General features: G+C 36.0%; 1 protein-coding gene across 1 annotated transcript in view; it reads right to left on the reverse strand.

The window, feature by feature from the left end:
• SSUH2 (ssu-2 homolog) overlaps positions 1 to 10,883 on the reverse strand; it is a 37,526-nt gene extending 26,643 nt beyond the window's left edge. The window contains exons 1-4 of the mRNA XM_023498145.2: positions 10,786 to 10,883; positions 6,081 to 6,210; positions 5,477 to 5,537; positions 2,873 to 2,997 (exon numbers count right to left, since the gene is read on the reverse strand). Coding sequence (XP_023353913.1) covers positions 2,873 to 2,997; positions 5,477 to 5,537; positions 6,081 to 6,200 — 306 coding nt within the window. The 5' untranslated portion in view covers positions 6,201 to 6,210; positions 10,786 to 10,883. The remainder of the gene's footprint in view (positions 1 to 2,872; positions 2,998 to 5,476; positions 5,538 to 6,080; positions 6,211 to 10,785) is intronic.
• Between the last annotated feature and the right edge of the window lie 12,891 nt (positions 10,884 to 23,774).

Raw genomic sequence — 23,774 nt, forward strand, 5'->3', positions numbered from 1 at the left:
ATAATTTTGAATGAGATAAAATGGACATTCAATGAATTTGCAGATTTTCAGGACTTTCTATCAATCAAACCTGTACTTAACAAAAAATTTAATATATAAAAGTCAAGATGAAAGAGCAATTTTAAGGAACTCAACATGGACAAAATGTTTAAACAAGGACAAATTGTTTATGTCTTGTTACATGGGAAATGTATACTTTATGCTTAAAATTTACATCAACAATAGGGTAGCTCAAAAGAAAAATTAGCAGAATAAAGGTAAAAATAATAATTATGTTATTCAAATGAGATACAGAGGAAGAATAGACATACAGGCATTAGATGGCGGAGGTCTCATAGTTCTGAAAACCTACTCACATTAGGAATGGGTTCAATAGGCAACATATTGCATGAAAAATATAGCACCCTCCAAAATCTATAAAGAAATAAAGGAAGAGGAATAGGTGGTTGGAGAAGCAAAGGGTAAGGGAAGAAGACAAGGGAAGGATCCCTGAGTGGGAGGAAGTTAAGTAATAGTAAGCCAAGTTATAGAGCAGAATTTAATGAAAGAGTGAGCAGGGATAGGAAAGACATATATGCATGTGGAGTATATGTGTATCTGAGGGTGTATATGTATGTATACATCTACATATGTATACATAAATATATCTTTTCTTAACTGTAGCTTGCTTGGGGGTGAGGGGATGAAAGGGAGATATATGTGTTTCTATATGTGTGTGTGTGTATTTATGTATATGTATAAATCTACATATGTATATGTAAATATATCCTTTCTTAACTATAACCTGCTTGGAGTAAATAGGAAAAGAGGGGAGAAAAAGCATAAAGTAAAAAAGATGTGCAGCAGAAAGCAAAAGAACAATTTACAAGGAAGTAAAGAAAAGATGGACACTCATGAATATGATTTCTTCTAACATATATATATATATATATATATATATATATATATTTTAAAATTGGTATTTGTTGTTATATACTTTGAATCTTCCCTGATGTTCTTCTGGCCACATGATAATGTTCTCTTTTCTTTTGTTCCATTTTATTTTGTATTGCTTTTGTTTTTTTTCCTTTGGATCCATTTTATTTTGTATTGATTTTGGTTTTTTTTCCTTATCCTGTTTCTTCAAAAAAATAAATTAAAAAATAAAGAAAATAAAAACTTCACAAAATTATTCCTCATACAAACAATAAAAGAAGAGAGAAGCTATGTTCTCAGACTACCAAGATTTATCCCAGAAAGCATTTTCCCATTGAAATAGTGTCAAAGATAATGGTTGGTTTCCCAGATGAGCTCACAGGTAGCTCCTTAACTTTTTAATGGAACTGAAAGTTTCTTGGAATACTAACCATTGGTAGCTGGAAGCTATCTATATTTGGCAATGAGGAGAAAGCTACTTTTTTGAACCCTGATGAGTGAATCAGTTATTTCATTCTGAAAACAACACACTGAACAGTCTGCTGGAAAAAGAGCATGCTAGAAACAGAACAGTCGATTGAGCTTAATGAGATTCTTAGGTTCTTTGATTAACTGAGATTCTATTCAGTATAACAATAGGAATTGGGCTTGTGATTTCATTAGTGTAGGGACTATGGTGAGGAAGCTCCCTCTCTTGATGCAGATTAGTTCCTTCTCTGAGAAGGAACTGTAAGAGAGATGCCCATAACACTAAAATTAAATAATGTGCAAAGGAACATATAGCCATTTGAGGATTCTTTTATGGGATAGAAATATGGAAATTTCCCTTATGAGAACAAGAGTACATTATAGTATCTGCTGCATGGGTTAAAAGCAGAACTCAAATGGTTGAATGTGGTAGATAGATAATGGCAGGAAAGAAAGAAAATATATGAGAGTTGTTTCTGGAAGACTCCAGGCTTATTGAATGTTACCCAATGATTTGATCAGCAAAAAGTTATAATGTATATTCTCTTTTCCCATTTACTCTCCTTATAATATCCATGAAGATGTTTTAGTTTTATTATAGATTTTCAGTTGTCTTTTATTCCTAACACTTCAGCCTTATTTTTCTACTTACCTATCATTTTTTCTCCTTCTTGTAAAAAAGATCTGTGAATGCAGTAGCCACAAGAGTGTGTGATTTTTCTTTGTTTTTTATATCATCAATATTTCCCAAAGTATTCCCATTCCTCTCCCAAAAAGTCATCCCAAAGAGTCTACAAAAATTAAGTTTAAAAGAAAATACTGTTTTTTCAGAAAAACCAATCAATATGTTGAAAAAAGGTCTGACATATGCATCATTACAAATCAATGATTCCCCACTTATGAAAAGAAGAAGTAGGAAGAAATATAACTTCTTTCTTATAGAATCTCATGGTAAGGAAATTTTCAATATCTGGTAGTCTCAAAAATTAGAAGATCATTAAATGTGAGAGACTATCATTCAGTCAGTAAATAAACAATTATTAAGCCCCTATATGGGCCAGGCACTTACCTTAGCACTAAAGATATAAAGAAAGGCAAAAAAAATTATGTATGTGTGTATCAACACATATATATGCATGTATATGTGTGTATACACACATATACATATCTCCCTGTCCTCAAAGGGCTTGCAATCTATTTGATCTCTCTGGTGGTTAATACTTTCCCTCTAAAATTATTTTGTCTATTTTATATCATATGTTATATAATATATATAACATGTACATGTATCACATATATACATATATATGCATATGTTTTCTACCCTATTAATAGTGTAAACTTCTAGAGAGCAAGGAGCATTTTACTTTTCTCTTTGTGTGTCCTTAGTCTAGCACAGTATCTGAAACATGCTAAATTAAATACTGGATAAATTCTAAATACTTGATAAATGCTTTGGTTTATTGGTTTATGCTTATTGTCACATTACCTTGACTAAGGAGGAGTGTGGCACTTGAAACTTCTTAGTCTCCTCCTGAAACATGGGAGGGATGTGCACTTTGATGTCCCAAGGCTTGGGAGATGCTCCTTTTGTTGGACCATCTACTGAATGATCTAAATTTTAAAAAAAGAGGAAAGCCATTAAACTGTGGCCCAGAATTACTTAGAATTAATTTTAGGTTGAGTCCAGTTTATATATTGGTATTAAGTTTGGAGTTAAAAGTGAGAGCAAAGATTGGAGTTAGAGTGAAAGTTAGACTTGACTTCTTCTCCAAGAAATTTGTAAATGGAACATTAGTTAAGTCATTTGAGCAAGTAAAAAATACCATACTATGAAGCACATGTATTGTGCTTTGAAGAATAGTGCCCACAATTCACCCATGGGAGAAGAGGGGAAGAAGAAAGGTGTGCAAGATAAAAATCTCTCCTCCAGTTTCTGAAATTCTACCATATTTGCTTTCTTGATGGTTTATTTTGAAGATATTTTAAGGAATATGATTTAGTCTAGACAGAGATTCTATAATTCTTGTGGATTTGAGGAGCTTTTCAGAATTTAGGTGTAATTTAGGTCTTAGTTTTAAAAAACACTTTAATTATTAGCTCATGCATGAGTGAATATGAATTTTCCACAAGAGAGACCAAGAGAGCTCATAGAGGAAAAGGCATTTTGTATATCAGAGTTACTAGGACATGGCAGATTGATGGTGGAACAAACGAAAGAAGAGACTCAAAGAGTTAAGTAAGGAGGAAAAAATTACTTTAAGTTTCTCTGGTAAAGGTTTCATTTCCATGCTATCTGAGGATTCCAGTTATTAGAAAAAAAAGTCATTCGTTGATTAATAAATCACTGATGGGTATAAACAGGTAATTCTCAAATTCAGAAATCCAAGTACCTGAAATGATGTTTCATATCACTAGTAATTAGAACAATGCAAATCAAAGGAACTCTGAGATCCCATTTCATATTCATTAGCTTGGAAGTGTTGACAAAAAAGAAAAATTATAAATGTTGGAGTAAGTTGGGAGAAATAGATGCATTGATTCTGTCTCAGTGGAGCTGTGAATTGGTCTAGTCATTCGAAAAAGAAATTTGGAATTGTGCCCCTAAAGTTAGTTAATTGTTTGTGACCTTTGATCCCAAAATAACATTATTAAATCTATATCCCAAATATCTTAAATAAAAAGGAAATATGTTTTTTGTGCTGGAAAAGAACTAGAAACTAAGGGATATCCGTGGATTGGAAAAGAGCTGAATGAATTGTGGTATTGAATGAAAAAGAATACTATCATGGCACAAGAAACAGAGAGCTAGGAATACATGTATAAAATGATATAGAATTATTTGAATAAAACCAGAAGAATAATTTGTGCTATAATAAAAAATAACGTAAATTTAAACTTTGTAATACTTAACAATTCTATTCATTGTAATAATCAACCATCATTTCAGAGGATCAAGACTAAAGAAAATTATTTACCTCATATAATGACCTAAATATACAAAAGAACATGTTTGGACATATTGAAAATAGGAATTGTTTGTTAGATTACCAATTTTTTCATAAGTTCTTTTTTTGCTTTTGCTTTTTCCCACCAGAATTAGAAGGGAGAGAAAATAGATTTTTGTTCATTAAAATAAACTCAATTTTTTGAAAGGAAGGAATTAAAGATAGACCTCAAAAATTCATTCTAAAACTTTTGCTGATTTAAACTTTGGTTCCAATAGACTACCTCGACAGAGAAAGAGGAAAATCATTATTGATCTACTCCCTCATTTCTGTCTTTTATAAATGTACATTTTCCTACATTGGATTTCTGTACACTAGAAATTGGCTGTCACCCTGGATTTGTGCTTTACTTTTCAAGATTTATTGATGGAACAGCTCCAAGGAAACATCCGGTGCCTAGAACTTTGTGGTCGCAAAAGTGATTAAATTCTGCACCAAGTTATTCCAAGAGCAAAGGAAGCTCATGCTTCATAGTAATAACTCACATTTCTCTAACACATTAAGGATTTAAAAGCACTTCCCTCATAACAATCCTGTAAGGAAGGCAGAGCAAATATTGCTATTCCCTTCTTAAAGAAAAAAAGAAGCAACTACAGAGTGACTTTGCCAAAGTCATATAACTAGTAAATGCTAAAGTTAAGGTTCCAACCCAGATATTTCCCTACTCCACATTCGTTGCTTATACCACTAATACAGTTAGTTGCCTCTAAACATAGAGCTATTCAAAAATAAAAAGAACAACAGCAAAAATACTGGAGTGGTTTGCTATTTCCTAACTCATTTTACAAATTAGGAAACTGAAGCAAAAAGGCAAAAAAGCAAAAACATAGCTAATGTTTGAGGCCAGGTTTGCACTCATGAAGAAAAGTCTTCCTAATTCCAACACAGCACTCTATCCACTGTGCCTAATTTGTAGTATTTGCTAATTTCTGAAGTGTAAATTCTCAAACTGAAAATTTAGCATTCAACTTTAGTTAGCTGCTATGAACTACCTTTAGCATGCTCTTGAGGATAACAGTTTTTTCTTGCTGGGGGTAAGAGGAATGGTTGTTCATAATTTAATTGATATCTCAACATCTACTTACTAGTATAAGGTTGAAATGTCCATTCACTTAACCTGGATTCACTAAAGGTCTCCAGTCGATACTAGGAAAAAAATTCATAATCATTATCTTTACAAAGAGAATAAATTATAAAAGAAAACTAATATTTACCTGATGCTACCTCTGGAATTAGCTGAGAATGCTTCATAAAGCCATATAAATATGTTTCACATGGAGTCTTCAGCAAGTGATTATAATTCCTATCTTATAACAGCCCAGGATGCCTTCAGTGACTTGATGTAATACGAAATGCTTCCCTTCCCTAAAGTCTCAAAACTGAATTAACTTTAAGGTTTTAATTTCAAAAAAAAAAAATGAACTCATTCTATGCAGCATGTTTTAGGGCAAGTATTTAACTAGCTCTCAGGGAGGAATGTACACATTATAAACACTTTGTTTATATCCATTTTCCCTACAAGCTATTACCAGCATCTCTCTGCTGTGGCTCCCAAGCATGGCCCCAGGCACAGAAAGCATGACAGACATCCCTGCTTATGGACAAGAACTGGACAATGCTCAGATCTCATCCATCCCAGCAGTGGTCAGGAGAGGCCCTCAGAGCTCCTTGATCAGGAAGCCTACTTACTCTGTATAGCATCTGCTGCCTCAGATCCTGAATGACCAGCTCCCCAGCTGCTCGGTTTCCATAGCAACACCTGGAATTCACAAAGCTCAGAAGGGCATTCCGGGCCATCTCCTCTGTCATGACGGGAATGCTATGAGAGGAAATGGTTTAATGGAACCAGCAGGCATCCAAATGTCAATTCTCCAAAGATTTCTTAAGGGTTTACCAATAGCAAAGCACTGTGCAAAGTACTGATAATAGAAAGACAAATAGGGTACCAGTCTCATCATCAAATAACTTACAGTTTGATATTGGGAAAGAAAATAACATCACAATGATACAAAGAAAATTCAGAGGTACAGAAAGAGTATTATGGAGAGCTTTAGAGGAAGAGATTCTGGGGGCATCTAGGTGGCACAGTAGATAGAGCACCAGCCCTGAAGTCAGGAGGATCTGAGTTCAAATCTGCTCCCAGACACTTACCACATCCTAGCTGTGTGACCTTGGGCAAGTCACTTAACCCCAATTGCCTAAGCGAAGAAGAAGAAGAAGAAGAAGAAAGAAGAAGAAAGAAGAAGAAGAAGAAAGAAGAAGAAGAAGAAGAAGAAGAAGATTCTGTTCACTTGGAAGGGAAAGTCTTGGAGAGGAAACAACACTTCAATTGGACCTTAAAGGAATACATGATATTCAACAGATCTGTTATAAGATTATTGCAGCAATCCAGATAGAAGCAAAGTGATCAGCTATAGAAGTGAGGGAAAAGGAAAGGTCAAAGATAACCCTTAAGTTTCATAACTAGTCTACTGACTGACACATCCCGCAGTTTCGGACCTTCATATTAACTCCTATCGTAACAACTTGCCCCTCGTTGTTCTGTTGTATTCTACTGATTCTTTAAAGCTCAATTGAAATGCTGTGTCCTCCAGAAAGTGTTCTCCATTTCCCCCAGTTAATTAATATCTTTGGTCCCTTGAATGTCACAAATGAGGCTTCCTAATTCTCTTGAGATTAGAAATAGACTTGTGATTTCTTTGATGTAAGAAAATCCCTCTCCCAAAGCAGATGAGAAGTTTCTCTACAATTTATAATCCTAGAGAGTTGCCTGGGGTCTTGAGAGGTTAAGTAATATGTGCAGTGTCATAGAGCTATTAGCTGAACACATTTCTCTACCCACCATACCAACTTCTTGCCTAATGTGCTTATCAGGCAGTATAATTATTTATGCACCACATCCCTTTACTAGACAATAAGCTCCATGAAAGCAGGGACTATATTTAAACTGTGTATCCTCCAATATTTACCATAGGGCTCTGCTCACAAGAGGGGCTTAATAAATGTTTGTGAAAATAAATTATTTTAAGAATTATAAGAGATATTATATTCCCTGGACTCATTGATGAGAAATAATAGATTAGTTTAATAAGAGTGGAGTGACCATAGTTTTAGAAATATTAGAGGTTGGGGTAGCTAGGTGGTGCAGTGGATAGAGCACCAGCCTTGAAGTCAGGAGGACCTGAATTCAAATCTAGCCTTAGATATTTAACACTTCCTGGGCAAGTCAGTTAACCCCAATTGAGAAAGAAAGAAAGAAAGAAAGAAAGAAAGAAAGAAAGAAAGAAAGAAAGAAAGAAAGAAAGAAAGAAAGAAAGAAAGAAAGAAAGAAAGAAAGAAAGAAAGAAAGAAAGAAAGAAAGAAAGAAAGAATATAAGGGGTCTAAAAAGCCATTTAAGCCAATACAAAAGAAGAACTGAGTCTGAAAAGTTACTTGTTCAAGATCACACAATTACAAAATATCATCACCAGCATTTGCATGCAAGGAATCATAGAATCCTACAGCCAGAGCGGGGCTTAGAGGCCATGCTTCTTAAAAACTAAGCCCAGTGGCAGCTAAATGGCATCATAGTGCCCGTGGCACTGGCCCTGGAGTCAGGAAGACTCATCTTCCTGAGCTCAAACATGACCTACTAAGTGTGGAACTCTGGTCAAGTCACCTAATCATGTTTGCCTCAGTTTCCTCATCTATAAAATGAGCTGGAGAAGGAAATGTCAAATAAGTCCAGTATCCTTGCCAAGAAAACCCAAAATGGAGTTATGTAGAGTTGGGCACAACTAAAACAACTCACTACTACCAACAACAAAACAATTAAAGCCCAAGGAGGTTGAGTTAATTATGTAAGGTCATAGGATGGTAAACAAAATGAAACTCATATTTTTTAACTTTCATAACCACTTATTCAAAAGAGATTAATTGAATACCTACTATGTGCCTAGTTCTACACTAGTTGTACGAGTCATAAGACCAGCATAATAAGCCACTTCTGCCCTGCCTGTAGCCCATCTATCCTACTTGTTGAGACAAACCAACTCCTGCTGGAAGTTAAGAAATATGAGAGAGTACAGGCAATATAAAAAGAAGGTAAATGCAAAATTAAATGACTGAGAACTGTAGGAATTCACAGGAGGAATGCACACTGCTGTTGAGAATATCCAGGAAAAACTTCATAGAGGAAACAGGGATTGAAATAGGCGTTGACCAATCCCTCTACCCTAGTCCACCTACATTTTTGATTTCCTTCACAGGCTAATGGTACACTATTCCAAAGTCCGATTCTTTTTGAACAGCAAAATAACTGTTTGGACATGTATACTAATGTTGTATTTAACTTATACTTTAACATATTTAACATGTATTGGTCAACCTGCCATCTGGGGGAGAGGGTGGGGAGAAGGAGGGGAAAAACTGGAACAAAAGGTTTGGCAATTTTCAATGCTGAAAAATTACCCATGTATATAACTTGTAATAAAAAGCTATAATAAATTTAAAAAAAGAAAGAAATAGGCATTGAATCACAGTAGTTTTTACAGGCAGACAAGAAGGAGAAGGGAAATGTTTCCCAGAATTTGCATTTGAGGAGACTCTGCTCCACATTCTGGACTTTTCCACCTTCAGGCCTCCCTCCAAGGACCTTTCCTTCACAGGGCCCCTTTTCAGCTCCATTGTATGTATTGGTTTTCTCCTTAAAATGTAAATTATTTGAGGGCAGAAATTGTATTTCTTTTTGGTTGTATTTTTATTCTCTAAATTTGGCACGTTTGGAATATAGTAACTGCTTAACAAATATTTTAATCCAACAGTTCTCAAATTTGGGGGTTTGAAGACACTTTTACACCCTTAAAGTTATTGAAGAGCTTGGCTTTTTGTGGGTTCTATCATGTTTTTTGGTATTATTTGGAAAATCATTTTAACCACATAGGCTCCTTGAAAGGATAAAGTGGATTTCCTAGAACAAATTTTGAGAATCACTCATCTAATCAATAAAACATAGTATAAGCAAAGACTCAAAAAGTCAATCTCAATAATTTTAACAATTTTGTGGAGTTGCTTTTTCTTTTTTTCTTTCTTTTTACTTTTTTTTTTGACTGAGACAATTGGGGTTAAGTGACTGCCCAGGGTCACACAGCCAGGAAATGTTAAGTGTATGAAGTCAGATTTGAACTCAGGCTCTCCTGATTTCAGGGCTGATCTACACCAACTAGCTGCCCCTAGAGTGGTTTTTCAAAGCACTTTTCTCATCTTTTGAGGTAGCTAGTACAAAAACTTATACTCATTTTCTAGGTATTGAAGATGAGGATCAGGGAGGTGTGATTTACTCATGGGTTCATAGGTCAGTACCTGAGGCACAATCCTAATTCCAATCTTCCTAACTCCCAGTAAAACATGATCTTTCTACCATTCCACATGACACACACAAAGCTGGCACCATACAACTCCAATTGGGAAGGTGATAATGTTGAGGTGTAGACCACATGTTGAGGTCTACATTTGGGGTACCTAAATGAAATTAGGGTTTAGTTAAGGTCTAGTGGCAGGTTTGGAGTACAGAGAGTCAAACAGAGTTCCCCTGCAACACCCTTGGATTCGGCGCAAGGATACGGCGATATTTGAGGTCTAGTAGCGGCGCGGAATTCCCAATAAAAGCATTTATTGGCCCAGAGAGCTAGATTAATAAAAGAGGTTTATTACTGAGTTTAGAAGTAGGAGATAGGTGAAGGTAGAGATAAGGAGGGCACTGGACGTGGACAGAGGGTCCTCACATGGCGACCATGTTTGGAATCTCTGCAAAGAGGGGTTCCCAGTGTGGTCCTTTTAAGTGGGAGACTTAGCTCGAGGGGCTTTGGGGTGTAGCCCCAAAGTTGGCTCAGATCCGAGTGGGGCTGGGACAGGTCCGGACCTTCTATTGAAATTCAAAGGGACCAGTATTTGTGAGTCAAAGGGTAATTTACATTAGCTAGGGGGGGTTGGGAATCAAAGATTGCATCAATAAGAGTGAGGATGTTCTTTGCCTTACATGAGGAAAATTCAAAGTATTCCAGTAGCCCCACATCTCCCTGACTGAGCTAATTTCATCAAAAAAGGTGGGGCCATCTAGGCTTCAGGAAACAGGGGAGGTGATATTCTAAGCAACTTAGTGAATTGTGTTAAGATTCTACTTCTGACCCTTATTAATTTAGATAAGTCACTTCAATTCATTCATATTCCTCACCTATAAAAGGAAAGTATTCTAGATAGCTTCTGAGTTCCTTTCCTTTTTAGTTCTAAGATCCTGGGATCCTGGATTATAGTTTAGGGAATATAGAAAATACAATGTGCTTTGAAATCTCCTGCTAGGGCTTTCTGTGGCCAATATCAAGTATCAGAAAATCAGAAAAATAAGTAGCGCCTCACCTATGTTGCAGAAATATTGGCCGGCCCCTCTGATCACTCAGTTTCCTGAAGGATGTTGAAGGCAGAGAGCCTTGTGGTTGGCCTGGATGAAAGGGAGATTAGAAACTATTATTTCATCATCTCTGTTAGAACCTACCCATTTTTTCCCTCAAAATGTTTCACACTTTTCCAGTTGGCTTGTTCTCAAAGGTTTTGTTCCCAAAGCAATGAACAGAGGTCCAGTTTTGGACTAGAAAATCTGAGCTCAAATTCTATGTATCCTTGTACAGGGAGGCTAGATACTCTTGACCATCTTTCAGAACATGAACAGAGAACCTTGTCCCATCTCTGCCCCAGCCCTTCAAATGATAGCAGAAATCTTCAAAGTTAGTGGATGCTATCCATTGCCCCTCTGTTCTCTTGGCTTTTGTGTTTGTCATCATTAACCCAACTGAGCAAATATTGGAAGATAAGGATACCAAAGCAAAAAAGTAACTTGGATTCTGAATGACATCAAATACTTCTTTTTTGCTTCTTTTTCTAGTTCTTCCACAGTAAGTCAAATATATTGATCCATAAGTAATTCCAGACTGGTAGTGCAAGTGCATTCTATGCTGAGTAGGGTAGGATTAAAACAATACTGTTTTGGCTACTGTCAGTTTCCTCCATTTAAGCCCATTAATCACACACACACACACACACACACACACACACACACACACTTCATAGGAATGGATTTATATGACAAATTGAACTTGCCACCATCTTGAAAAGGCCAGTCATAACGAGCCAGTTGTTCTAGGAGTTCAACAGGAGGAGCCAGGGGGCTGTCAGCCTCATAGCTGAGATCCATGATACCTGTCAAAAGAATAAGTCTTCATGAAGAACTGATCCAAAAAATGCCCCTGCTACATTTGTAATATCCTATTGTCTCTCACCCATCTCTGTGACCCCAATCTAGGAAGGATAACATGGAATCCAATGGCCTAAAACTTCAATAGAAATGACCTTCAGAGCCCTCTCCCTGACATTCTTTCAGTAGTTCCCCACTGCCAGGGTTAGGTCAGCCTGACTGAGCAGTCACTGACTACGTGGATGAAAATGTTCTACATGTTTTTGAATCACAATTCCTCAAAATTTCAGGATTTGAAGGATTGGCAAGTAGATAATGGAGCATTTGATGGAGAATCAGGAAGGTAGATGTGAATTTGAATCTTAATTCAGATCCTTATTGTGTTTCCTCCAAGCAACTCATTCAGTAAGCCTTAGTTTCCTCATCAGTAAAATGGGGATGTACCTCACAGTAGCATAGGGAGGATGAAATGAGAAAACGTTACATGTTGTAAAATGTTATATAAACCTTAAAGTACTAAATAAATTCTACTCTTCCTGGGAGTTCATTTAGACAAACTTGTACCTAGCCAATAATATATATGATAAGCCATAATAAATAATAATAATAATATATAATAATAGTGATAATACCTAGCATTTGTGTAGCACCATAAAGTTTGAATAGCACTTTACATTTATTATCTCATTTGATCCTTACAAGAACCCTGTAATTTAGTACAGTTATTGTCTGCTTTTTATAGATGAGTCATTCAGTTAATAGATATTTATTAAGGATACAAACAGAGACACACAGAGGTTAAATGATGTCTCCAGACTCACCCAGTCAGGGGGCAGATAAAGCAGGATTCAAATCCAAATGGCTTTCTGAGTCCCAGACCTGCTTTCTGTCCATGATACCTCTTTTGCTTCTAATAATCATCATCTAATTTATGCTTAGAGACCTCCAGTGAGATCCCCTCAGGTGGGAATGTATTTTCCTTTGAAAAAACTCTCATTACAATTCAGAACTATTGCCAAAGGGTTGTAAAATGGTGCATACCCTTTGATCCAGCAATGTCTCTACTGAGCCTGTGTCCCAAAGAGATCTCAAAAGAGGGGAAAAAGAATCCACATATATAAAAATATTAATAGCAGCTCTTTTTGTGATGGGAAAGAATTGGAAAATTGGGGAATGTCTGAATAAGTTATATTATAGGAAAGCAATGGAATATTATCGTTTTATCAAAAATGATAAACAAAATGATTTTAGAAAGGCCTAGAAAGATTTACGTGAACTGATGTTGAGTGAAATGAGCAGAACCAGGAATATATTATACACAGCAACAAGAAGATTGTACAGTAAGACTTGGTTCTTCACCATTCAGTGATCCAAGGCAATCCCAATAAACTTTGGGTGGAAAACACCTCCAGAGATAAAACTATGGAGACTAAATGTAAATCAACACATACCATGTTCGTTTTTTTTCTTTTTTTTTCTCTCATAGTTTTTCCTTTTTGTCCTGATTTTTTCTCTCTCAATACGATCCATAAGAAAAGGTTTAAAAATGAATGTACATGTATAACAAAAAATGTTGTTTTTACATGTAACTGAAGAAAATAATTTTTTTAAAAAAAAGAAAGAAAAGAAACAGTTTGTATTGTGAAGTTTTCTTGACTTAAATATATTCATTATAACTTCTGTCCATTGCTCTGAGATCCATTCTTTGGATGGCAAGCTTTATAAGAGCAGAAGTTGTCTTTTATCTCCCTTCACAACCCCAGTAGTACAGTGGGTCAGCAATGTAGTACAGTGGATAAGGTGCCAGGCCTGGAATCAGGAAGAACTGAGTTCAAACTCAATCTTAGACACTAATGAACTCTGTGACCCTTCACTTAACCTAGTTTGCCTGTTTCCTCATCTGAAAAATGAGCTGGAAAAGGAAATGGCAAATTACTCCAGTATGTTTGCCAAGATATCCTCAAATAGGGTCACAGAGTAGAACACAACTGAAAAATGGCTGAACAACAACAAGCTTAGCATGGAGCCTGGAACACTGTAGGAGCTTAATAAATGTGGATTGATTAATGGATTAAAAAAAACAAACAAACAAATGACTCATTCTCTTCCATAAGAAAGAGAGCTTTTCAGATAAAGGAAAGCTAACCTTTTTCTATCCTTAGTCTTTTCTTCTACTGATAACGAAACATGTGGTAGAGAAGCCACATTAAAACATGTTTTAAACTTTTTATGCTTTTTTTAAAAAATAAGATACAAGTTAAAGAAAATGTGGTTCCCCCTTTCCATGCCCAGTTAGACATCTATCTGCTCAACTACAATACACACTCCTAAAAACATACATATGTACAGATAAGTATATATCCCTAGATACCTGGTCCTTCCCAAATCCAATTCCAGTCCTCTATCCATGGTGCTACCTAACTGTCTTCAGTAGAATAAAAGCCACTTTGGAAGCAGAAGCTTTCTATCTTTCTATCCCTGATGCCTGGCAAAATACTTAATAAGTGTTTAATCAGTATTTCTAGAACAGCTAAAAAAAAACATTTCCTTCAGGATCCTGAGGTCTGTTAGAAATCTGAATTACATTTTTGAGATTGGATGTCAGAAAAAAGAGAGATAAAAAAAAAGGAAAATTGGTCCTCTGGCCCAGAGTACTGAAATATGGGGTAAGGGAGAGAGTTGGGGTGTTCTCTACCAGTGTCTTCTGGGCTCTGCTTTGTGATCACACCCTACGTCCAAGGCCACTAGTCCCAGAGAGCCAACAGTAAGACCTTTTCTAGAAGCTTTGAAGCCCCCATATTAGCATTCTATATGTATGCATATAAATACATACACATTCACACATATTTCAATTATACCATATGTGCATATGTACATATACATGTATGTGTACCCACATGCATATATGTGTATGTTAACCTATGTATAATTGTGTGAGAGTAAGCTCAAATTTTAAAGAGGAAAATTTATATTATGGCACTATTTACATTGCCATTAGCTTAAATGCAGGGCAGCTGGGTGGTCCAGTAGATGACATTCTGGACCAGGAGTCTGGAACTTGAGTTTAAATCCAGCCTCAGATACTTAATAGCTGTCTGAACATAAGTAAGTCTTTAACTCTGCCTGCCTCAGTTTCCTCCTCTGTAAAAGGAGCTAGAAAAGGAAATGGCAAACGCCCTCAGTATTTTTGCCAAGAAAATCCTAAATGTGGTCAAAAAAAGTCAACCAAGGGGCAGCTAAATGGCACAGTGAATACAGCACTGACCCCGAAGTCAGGAGGACCTGAGTTCAAATCTGCCCTCAGACACTTAATATGTCCTACTGCGTCAGCCAAAAATTAAGAGTCAGCCAAGACAGAAAACATAACAAATATTTTTATTGTGAATTGAAGATGATCTTATTTATACAGCAATGAGCTAAAAAACAGTTCTGGCCCATGAAAATGCCTAGAACCTGGAGTAGTTAATGAGTAGGTTCAGAATAAAGGAGGGCACATGGGCATTATATTTCTACAGTCAACATGTGTATTTCATTTTTCTTCCCTGCTTTCTTCATTCTATAAACATTTGTGCATCCTTCATATCATTTTCATACATTCTTGCCACCGCTTCCAGCTGGTTCTATTAGAATGTAGGAAGACAATAAAGTTCATAGCAAAATGGATCCAGCTATGTCCTCTGGGTCGGGTCCAGAGCCTTGCAAACAATAAGAGCTAAGTCAATGCTTTCTTGAGTCGAATTAAGCAGCTGCTTTTCTCCAATGTGAGAAGCATTGTGTCTTTCTCAGTGTACAGTTCTAAAAATAGTCCCTCCTTTCCTGAGACAATAAGAATAGCTCTGGAACAGAGAAATAAAGGGCGCTCTTAGCTTTTGTGACCCCTCACCTTTCCCTTTCTCCCAGAAGGGATCTGTACCATTATCAAGATGCTCATGAGAGTCAGAGGTTGGAGGAGAACCATAAAAATGACATCTGGCCACAGTGTTTTGCTCCAAACAGCAGGAAAAGAGTAAAAGAATGAAAGGTGGGCGGCCCACGGCACCAATCCATCAGTTTGTTGTACACAAGGCTTCTCAATTCTTTGAGGAGCTAAATTAATCTCTCCATTATTATACCTATGAAAATCAGACACTTGAAGCAGAAATAGAAATGTGTCACTTCCTGAATGGAATGGGACAAGGCCATCTGGGCAGAACAGAATGCAGGCGACAGTAGTTTCTCATTGTGAAAGTTTTGAGGCTAACTTACTCCATAGGGACCCTGCAGCCACATCCCTCTTCCCTCCTCCACCTCTGGTAAATTGAAAGCTAACTCGCTACCTCCCAGGGATTATCTTGCTGGGATCACAGAAGGGAAGAGACAAAAGTCCTGAGGTTATAACAATTATAATCAAAATGACATTTTCCTTGCATGTTGACCTTATACTTTTCAAGACATGTTCACCTTCATTTTCCTCTTAGGTCTCCACAGCCATCCAGTGAGGAAGCTAGGAGACATATAATGAAAAACTGAAACTCTGAGATTAAGTCATTGGCTAGTTATCAGGAGGCTAGAGCCTGGCAATTTTTCAGCCTAACTGTTGAGGCAGCCCAAGGCTGTCTAGCATTCACATTCTTTGCTGGAGGACCTCCCTAAGCAGAAGCATAGTACTCCTAGAACAGGCTCTTTGTGGATTAGATATTTCTTATTGTCCAGAAGTGCTTCCTAATATCAAGTCTAAATTTGTTTTGGCTGCATCTACCCATTGCTCCTACTTCTATCCTCTGGGGTCAACTGGAGCAAGTCCAATCCCTCTGACATGTAATATCCCTTCTTCAAAATCCTGACACCATCTTGAAGACAGTTCTTATGTTCCTCCCTAAACCTTCTCTTCTCTGATGCAAATATCTCTAGTTCTTCCAATTGATCCTCATATATAGAGTGATCTGGAGGCCTTTTGCCAGAGTGATTATCCTTTCAGCATATCACCATTTCTGCTAAAATGTGGAACCCAGATCTGAATACAATGTAGAGAGAGAGGAGTTACAGAGAGCTCAGGACAGAATAAAGCAGGACTATAATTTCCCTAGCCCAGCACACTTTTCAATTCAACTTAGTCCAAACAAGATTTATTTTACTTTCTATGAGCAAACCATTAGACCTCTCTCAATGCAGTCCAGAACAGCATTGTTTTTCCAATGTCAGGCTAGACTGTTGACTCATATTGGTAATTCAATCCACTAACTAGACAACCTGACCTTTTATACACAAACTACTTTCCAGTTATGCCTCCTTCATCTTGGGTCTGTTCAATTGTTGTTTTTTTTCTAAATCCAATCTCTAAAAAAATTTATGTTTTTATATTCAGCATAGCGTCCCAGCTTATTATTATTGCTGTTTTCCTTCATTCTTGAAAAATACCATGATATCAGGGGGCTGATGCCATATCTTGCAAGTCAATTGGATTGAACTAAGGGTGAATTGTGCAAACTCACCAGTCTCACTCTTTCCTTCAGAGCCATCTAGGTCCTGTGGCAAGAATTAGGTCAGGACAACTAGAGATGGCTCCAGATGCAGTGATTGACCTTGGCCTTTTAAAGTTAATGTCTTTTCCAGGTCTCAGTTTGACTAAGACAATGTTTATTCAGTGATTAGGATTAGATAAGAAATGAGGCAAAGAGTAGCCTCTTTTAACTAATCAAAAAATTAATCTGGGAAGGGAAGACTCTCAAGATTTCTGGCCAAAACAGAAACAACTGTCACTTTTCTGAGCCATCAGGGCCCAAACAATGATTAACTGAGGCTTAGGTTGGGACTTACTATTGACCAATTAATGAGAACCAAAGCCATTTAATTTAAGGCATGATCTTTAAGAATTCTAGAACATAAATCCTAAAATATTTTGTAGGTTTCAGCAATTAAAATTTTGTCTTTAAGGCAGAGCATCCCAGGTAAGAGTTTGATTCCCTATGTGGACAGAGGGAGAAAAGGAAGAAAAAGAAAGAAGGAAGAAAGAAAGGATCTGTATTGTCCAACAAGAACTGGCCAGTTGGGTCCCCAGTAAGGCAGCTACTACCACTCACCAATTGTTTGTCCTTTGTTCTCAAAGAGGACCATGATATTAGGATGGCGATGCCATGACTTGCAAGTGAATTGGATTTAAGTGAGGGAGAGCTGTCCAAAGTCATCAGCATCATGCTTCAGAGCCATCTAGGTCTAGTGGCAAGATACAGATTAAGCCAATTGGAAATGACACCTTCCAACCTGTTAAGACCTTTTCGAATCCTGATTCCATTATTCCAGATGTTAGCTACTTTCAGTTCTGAATCCTCAAAAAAAGGGATAAACCTTCCATTTTTGCCTTTATCCAGGTCAGTAATAGAAATATTCAACAGAACAAAGCACGTGACTGGAGCACTCTGCTAGAGACTTCCCTCCACTCAACATCAAAGTAATTATGACTAGTCTTTGGGGCCTGTCATTCAATCATTTCACAATTCATCTTTCTTTTTTTTTTCTTTTTTTTTTTTTACCATCTTACCCATCATGTCTTTAAAATTTGTCCAAGACAATTGCATAGCAAACTTTATTAAAATCTAGGTGTTTGTCAGTCATTTCAGTAAAGTCCAACTCTTTGAGACCTCATTCGGAATATTTTTTGGCAAATATACTGGATTGTTTGCCATTCCTTCTCCAGCTCATTTTACAGATGATGAAATTGAAGTAACCAGAATTATATAACTTGCTCACAGTCACACAGTAAGTGTCTGAAGCCAAATTTAAATCCAGGTCTTCCTAACTTCAGGTTCTATCCAAGATCCAGGGAATTAGTAGCTATAGCACTTTCCTGAAGAACCAATCAAGCAATCTTGTCAAATAAAGGAAATGAAATTAGTCTGATATAACATGGTCATGATGAAATCATGTTGATTCATTGAAATCCCTGATTTCTTTTTCAGATTACTAAATAGTTTTTTTTAATATTTAATAGTCCTGTAATTTGCTTTTTCCAGGAATTGGTCAAACTCATTGATTCATTTACAGTTTTACTTTTGTGAAAATCAGGACAATCTCAGTCTTTCAGACCTGCAATGCCATTTCCATTTCTCATGATAGTTTAGGGATCAGCAACAATGGCTAAGCAATTGTATCTTCCAGTTCTATTGGTATTTGCATATCGGTCTAATAACAGACTGAAACTATGGGCTGAGTAGTAGTAATAACAATAATAATAGCTAGCCCAAATACCATTTTAAGGTCTATAAAGCACTTTACATATTATCTCATTTTATATAATACAATGAGAATCAAATGCTTTAATCAAAAAAATGAAATTTAATAAAAATAAATGTAAGGTTTCTATATGGATTCAAAATATAAATTTCCCAGGTACAAGAAGGGAGAGTGATGGTTAGATAGCAATTTATCTAAAAAAGAGATCTGGGGGTTTGAGAGAAAGAAAGGAAGGAAAAAAGAAGAAAGAAGGAAGGAAGGAAGGGAGAAGGAAGGAAAAAGGAAGGAAGGAAGGATAGGAAGGAAGGGAAGGAAGGGAAGGAAGGAAGGAGGGAGGGAAGGAAGGAAGAGGGAAGGAAGGAAGGGAGGGAGGGAGAAAAGAGAAGAAGAAATATGATATTAGGGATGCATAAGGCAGAATGCTCAGAATACAGGAAGTGATGGTCCCACTATATTGTAACCAGATCTAACCACAGTTGGAGTATTGGTATTTATGGAAGACTTTGGCAAACTAGAAGATATAGAGAAGATTCAAGACTGTATCTTATGAGTTTAAGTGGAAAAAATTAGGGTATTTTGTCTGAAAAAGACCTACGGAATAAATAATAATTGTCTTTATTTATATGATGCTATATATCACGTAGAAGAACCATTTGATTTATTCCACTTGGCCCTAGAGGACTTAGCCCTAGAAGCAATGGATAAAAGTTGTGGAGAAGCAAATAGCTACTAGATATAAGGAAAAAATCTTCCTAATAATTAGAGTTGCCCTAAGGGGTATGGGCTAGCTTAGGAGATTCACCATTACTAGAAATCTCCATGCAAAAATTAGATGGTTATATGTTAAGGATTCAAAAAAAAAAAAAGAAGAAGAAGATCCTTAGCAGGTATAAAAGGAATTGTGATCTGTGGTCCCTTCCAACTCCCATGTTTCTGTATGTCCCTGAAATACACATTTCTTATTAACAAAGGTATGATTGTGACTGATCATGACCACATTGTATATGACAGACCAGAAAAATCTATTTCTAAATGAACAGAAGAAACTGATTGAATCGGAGCATCCAAGCTCAAGCCCAGTGCATTATTAAAACAATGTCAAACTCTTAATTAGAAACAGTAACACGTTTTTATTTGGCCAGTGCCTCAACTCATTATATCATGTAAAAACAGTAGAATAGCATGGTATGGTATGACTAGTACATGTCTTAGAATCAAGAGCCCTTAATTCAAAACTCTGTTCTTCAGTTGATTAGCTATTGGGTCATGTGAGAGTCAATTTCTTTACCTGAAAAATAGCAATAATAATACTTACACAAGTTACCCTTCCAGGCTGTTGGAAGGAATCTTAATGTGCATGAGGCAACATAGTATGATGGATAAAGTTGGTCTCAGAGTTAAATATAGATTCGAATTTGCCTCTGATATCCACAAATTATGTGATCCTGGGCAAGGCACTTAATTTCTCAATGCCCAGACAACTCTCTATAATAATCAATTATAGTTCTACCTTGCTGATTAACATTGGTCCAGCACCTGATACATTAGAGATAGTTAATAAATGTTTGACTTATTGGTAGAAAATTTTAAAGTTCTTCCAACTCTCCAGTACTAATCTACAAAGATAGAGAGATATTTCTAAAAGGGAATTCCCTGCCCCTAGGAAATCATTAGTCAAGTAATTTCCACTCCACCCCCCAAAAAATATAAAAATTCTGGATCAATAAAAGTAATTATGAAAACCACCTACTTTTTGATATTTAAATAGTATAAAAATTGAGGGAGCTGTCTCATTTTATGGAAAGGTAAAAGCAGATTTGAAGTAAATCAGAAGACAAAATGAAAGACCTATTTGCTGAAACTCAAACTGAATCTGTATTTTTTTTCCTCCAGCAAATTGCCTTACTATAATCTCCACTCTAATCTTCTTTCTTTCTCTATTTACTACTTCCTGCTGCCTACAAACACACCAAAGTATCCTCTTCCTCATAATTTCATCATGCCCATGAGCTACCTTACTACATCTCTCTCTTCTCAGAAAATATATTCTTTTAAAAGTGGTCTATGCTTGGTGCTTCTATTCCATCTCATCTCATTCTCTTCTAAATCTTCTGCAGTCTGGCTTCTGACCTTATTTACCTGAAAGCGTTCTCTCTCTAAATTGACAACTCAGATGGCCTTTTCTTGATTTTGATCCTTCTTAATTTCTTTGCAGCATTTGAAATTATCAACTACTTTCTCCTCCTAAATATACTCTCTTCCCAGTGACTCAGATGAGTATCTAGGGAACCAACATCTATGGACAGTTTCTTAAACCCAATATTTATGCATGTTATTCCCACTAACTTTGGGTAACCCAGACTTTTTTTTTTCATTATAATTTAAGAAGATCATTTAATGAAATCAGACCCCCTGGATTTAATATCTCTATGCAGATGATTCCCAGATCTATTGATCTATCCCTTTCTAATGAGAATAGTAACATCTATAGTATACATCTGATAGAGCTTATGTGAGGTTCAAATAAGAGATTGTATATAAAGCTCTCTTCAAATCCCAAGTGTTATATGTCAGCTATGATAAAGAATTACAAAATACATTTGCCTTAAAAGTATAATCCAAGAAAGATTTGTGTGATATAAGACTTTATCAAAGCTCCCAGTTAGGGTTAATTTCTAGTGATCTCTTTAGAGGATCTCAAATCTGAGAGCAGACTTCATTTTTTTATAGCAAACCCTATCCATGCTCCCAACATGGTTTTAGTTCACAATGATTCGTTCTTTGGGATTCAGAAGAAAGAAATACTTTTTTATTTTCCCTTTAAGGAACTATTAATTATCAAACCATTCACACTACAGATTTAGAACTGGAAGAAACCTTAAAAGACATCTAGTCATATGCCATTTTACAGATAAGAACCTCAGAACCTCAAGACAAGTGGTAAGTGAATCCAGATCTTCTGACTCCCAAGCCCATCACACTGTTGTCATGGTTAAGATAATAATGATACAGAGCCATTGCTTAGATTGTCACTCTACATTATTAATAAATTCATCTTAATGCTCAGTGGGACATCCTCTTGATTATTATTTATAATAGCAATAAAGAAGGAATTCCCAGAAAGTGTAAAAACTAATGTTAACTTATTTTCTTTTGTTATCTTAAAGCAGTTATGTTTAATCAACAAGCATTTGATTCAGCAAGCAGTTATTGAGTACCTACTATGTGTGAGACACTATGCAAGATTATAGAGATACAAAGACAAGATGAAAATAAAGTTATACTGTAAAGTTCAATAGGATACAATAACATCATGTTTCTTCACAAAGTTGTCTTCAATATCAAAAGAGATAAAAATTATAGTTTTGGTATAAAAAAATTTAATGATTTTACACATCTATCTATCTATCTATATTTGTATTTAATGGTAGCACTCCCTAGGTTGTGGGGGGAAGGAAGAAAAAAAAAGAAATTTACATGACAATTTATTATATATTTAAAAGGAATAGAAAGTTGTACATAATAGATGTTTCGCATGCAATTATTTTATTATACTATTATTGCAATGTTTGTTTTATTCCATAAATTAAAAATGAAATAAACATTTTAAAAGATATAATTGTAAAGTGCTTAGCTAGAACATAGTGAGTGTTATAAAGAATGAACTACCATTTTTATTATTCAATAAGCATCAACTCAATCTGAGCCTCTAAACATAGCTTCTTGCTGAAAAGTCTCATAAATAAAGTTAGGCTTTAACATGGGCTTTAGTCCATCCTTTACTTCTAACAGTTTACAGTAATTCCACAATTGACTGATAGTCATCTTTCTCCTGGGGAAATAGAATGGCTTTACTTATTCTCTGTGTGATATTGTTTAAATCAATTCACTTCTCGCCTATAAAATGACAGAGATTGTGTAGATTATTACTAAGATACTTTCCAGTTCAAGAGCTGAGATCCTATGTACTTTATAAAGTACTATGGACTTTATATTATATTTTAAACTTGAAATTTTTTGTTGTTTAGTCATTTCAATCATGTCTAAGTCTTTGTGACCCCCATTTTGGGTTTTCTTGGCAAAAATCTGGAGAAATTTGCAATTTCTTTCTTCAGCTCATTTTACAAATGAGAAAACTTTTCCAGAGCCACCTAGCCAGCAAGTGTCTATGACCAGTTCTGAACTCAGGAAGATGAGACTTCCTGAGTACAGTCCCAGAACTCTGTGTACCATGGTGCCATCTAACTGTTCTTAATCTTGAAATATAGTGTTTATTTGGGTTTTATAAGGTCAATAACCACAGAGAATCAGAAATTTAGAACTGGAAAAAATTTTAGGTCATTTCACCTCTCAGGTCTCAGTTTTCTGATTTACAAAATGAGGGGGCTGGACTGAGTGCTGAGCACTGATGTGTTTTCTGGTTCTAAAAAGGAAATTTAGGTATCATTTAGCTTAACTTTGCATTATACAAATGAGGAAACAGAGGTGTGTGAAGTTAAAAATGTCTTATTGAAAGCCATACCATGAGGTATATTCAATAAACACATACTGAGTTTTTCTTGGCGGCAGCATGGCAGAGCAGCATGGTACAATGGATAGAAAGTTAATCTTAGAGCCTTGAGGAATCAGAGGTGGTGCAGTGGATAGAATGCTAGACTTGGAATGAGTAAGGCTTTACCAGCCTCAGGCACTTACTGGCTGTGTAATCCTAAAACAAATCACTTAATCTCAGTCTACCTCAGTTTCCTCATCTGTAAAATGGCTATAGTAATGGCACTTCATAAGGCTGTTGCCAGGATCTAAGCAGATAACATCTATAAAGCTCACCATTGGCTATTATCCTAACTCTATTACTTACTATCTGTGTGACATGGATCAAGTCTTATCACCTATCTGAGCCTCAGATTGCTGAACTATAAAATGAGGGAATGGACTCCAGTGTCCTTTT

Source organism: Sarcophilus harrisii, chromosome 1, assembly GCF_902635505.1.
Source record: "Sarcophilus harrisii chromosome 1, mSarHar1.11, whole genome shotgun sequence".
NCBI classification, from domain to species: domain Eukaryota; kingdom Metazoa; phylum Chordata; class Mammalia; order Dasyuromorphia; family Dasyuridae; genus Sarcophilus; species Sarcophilus harrisii.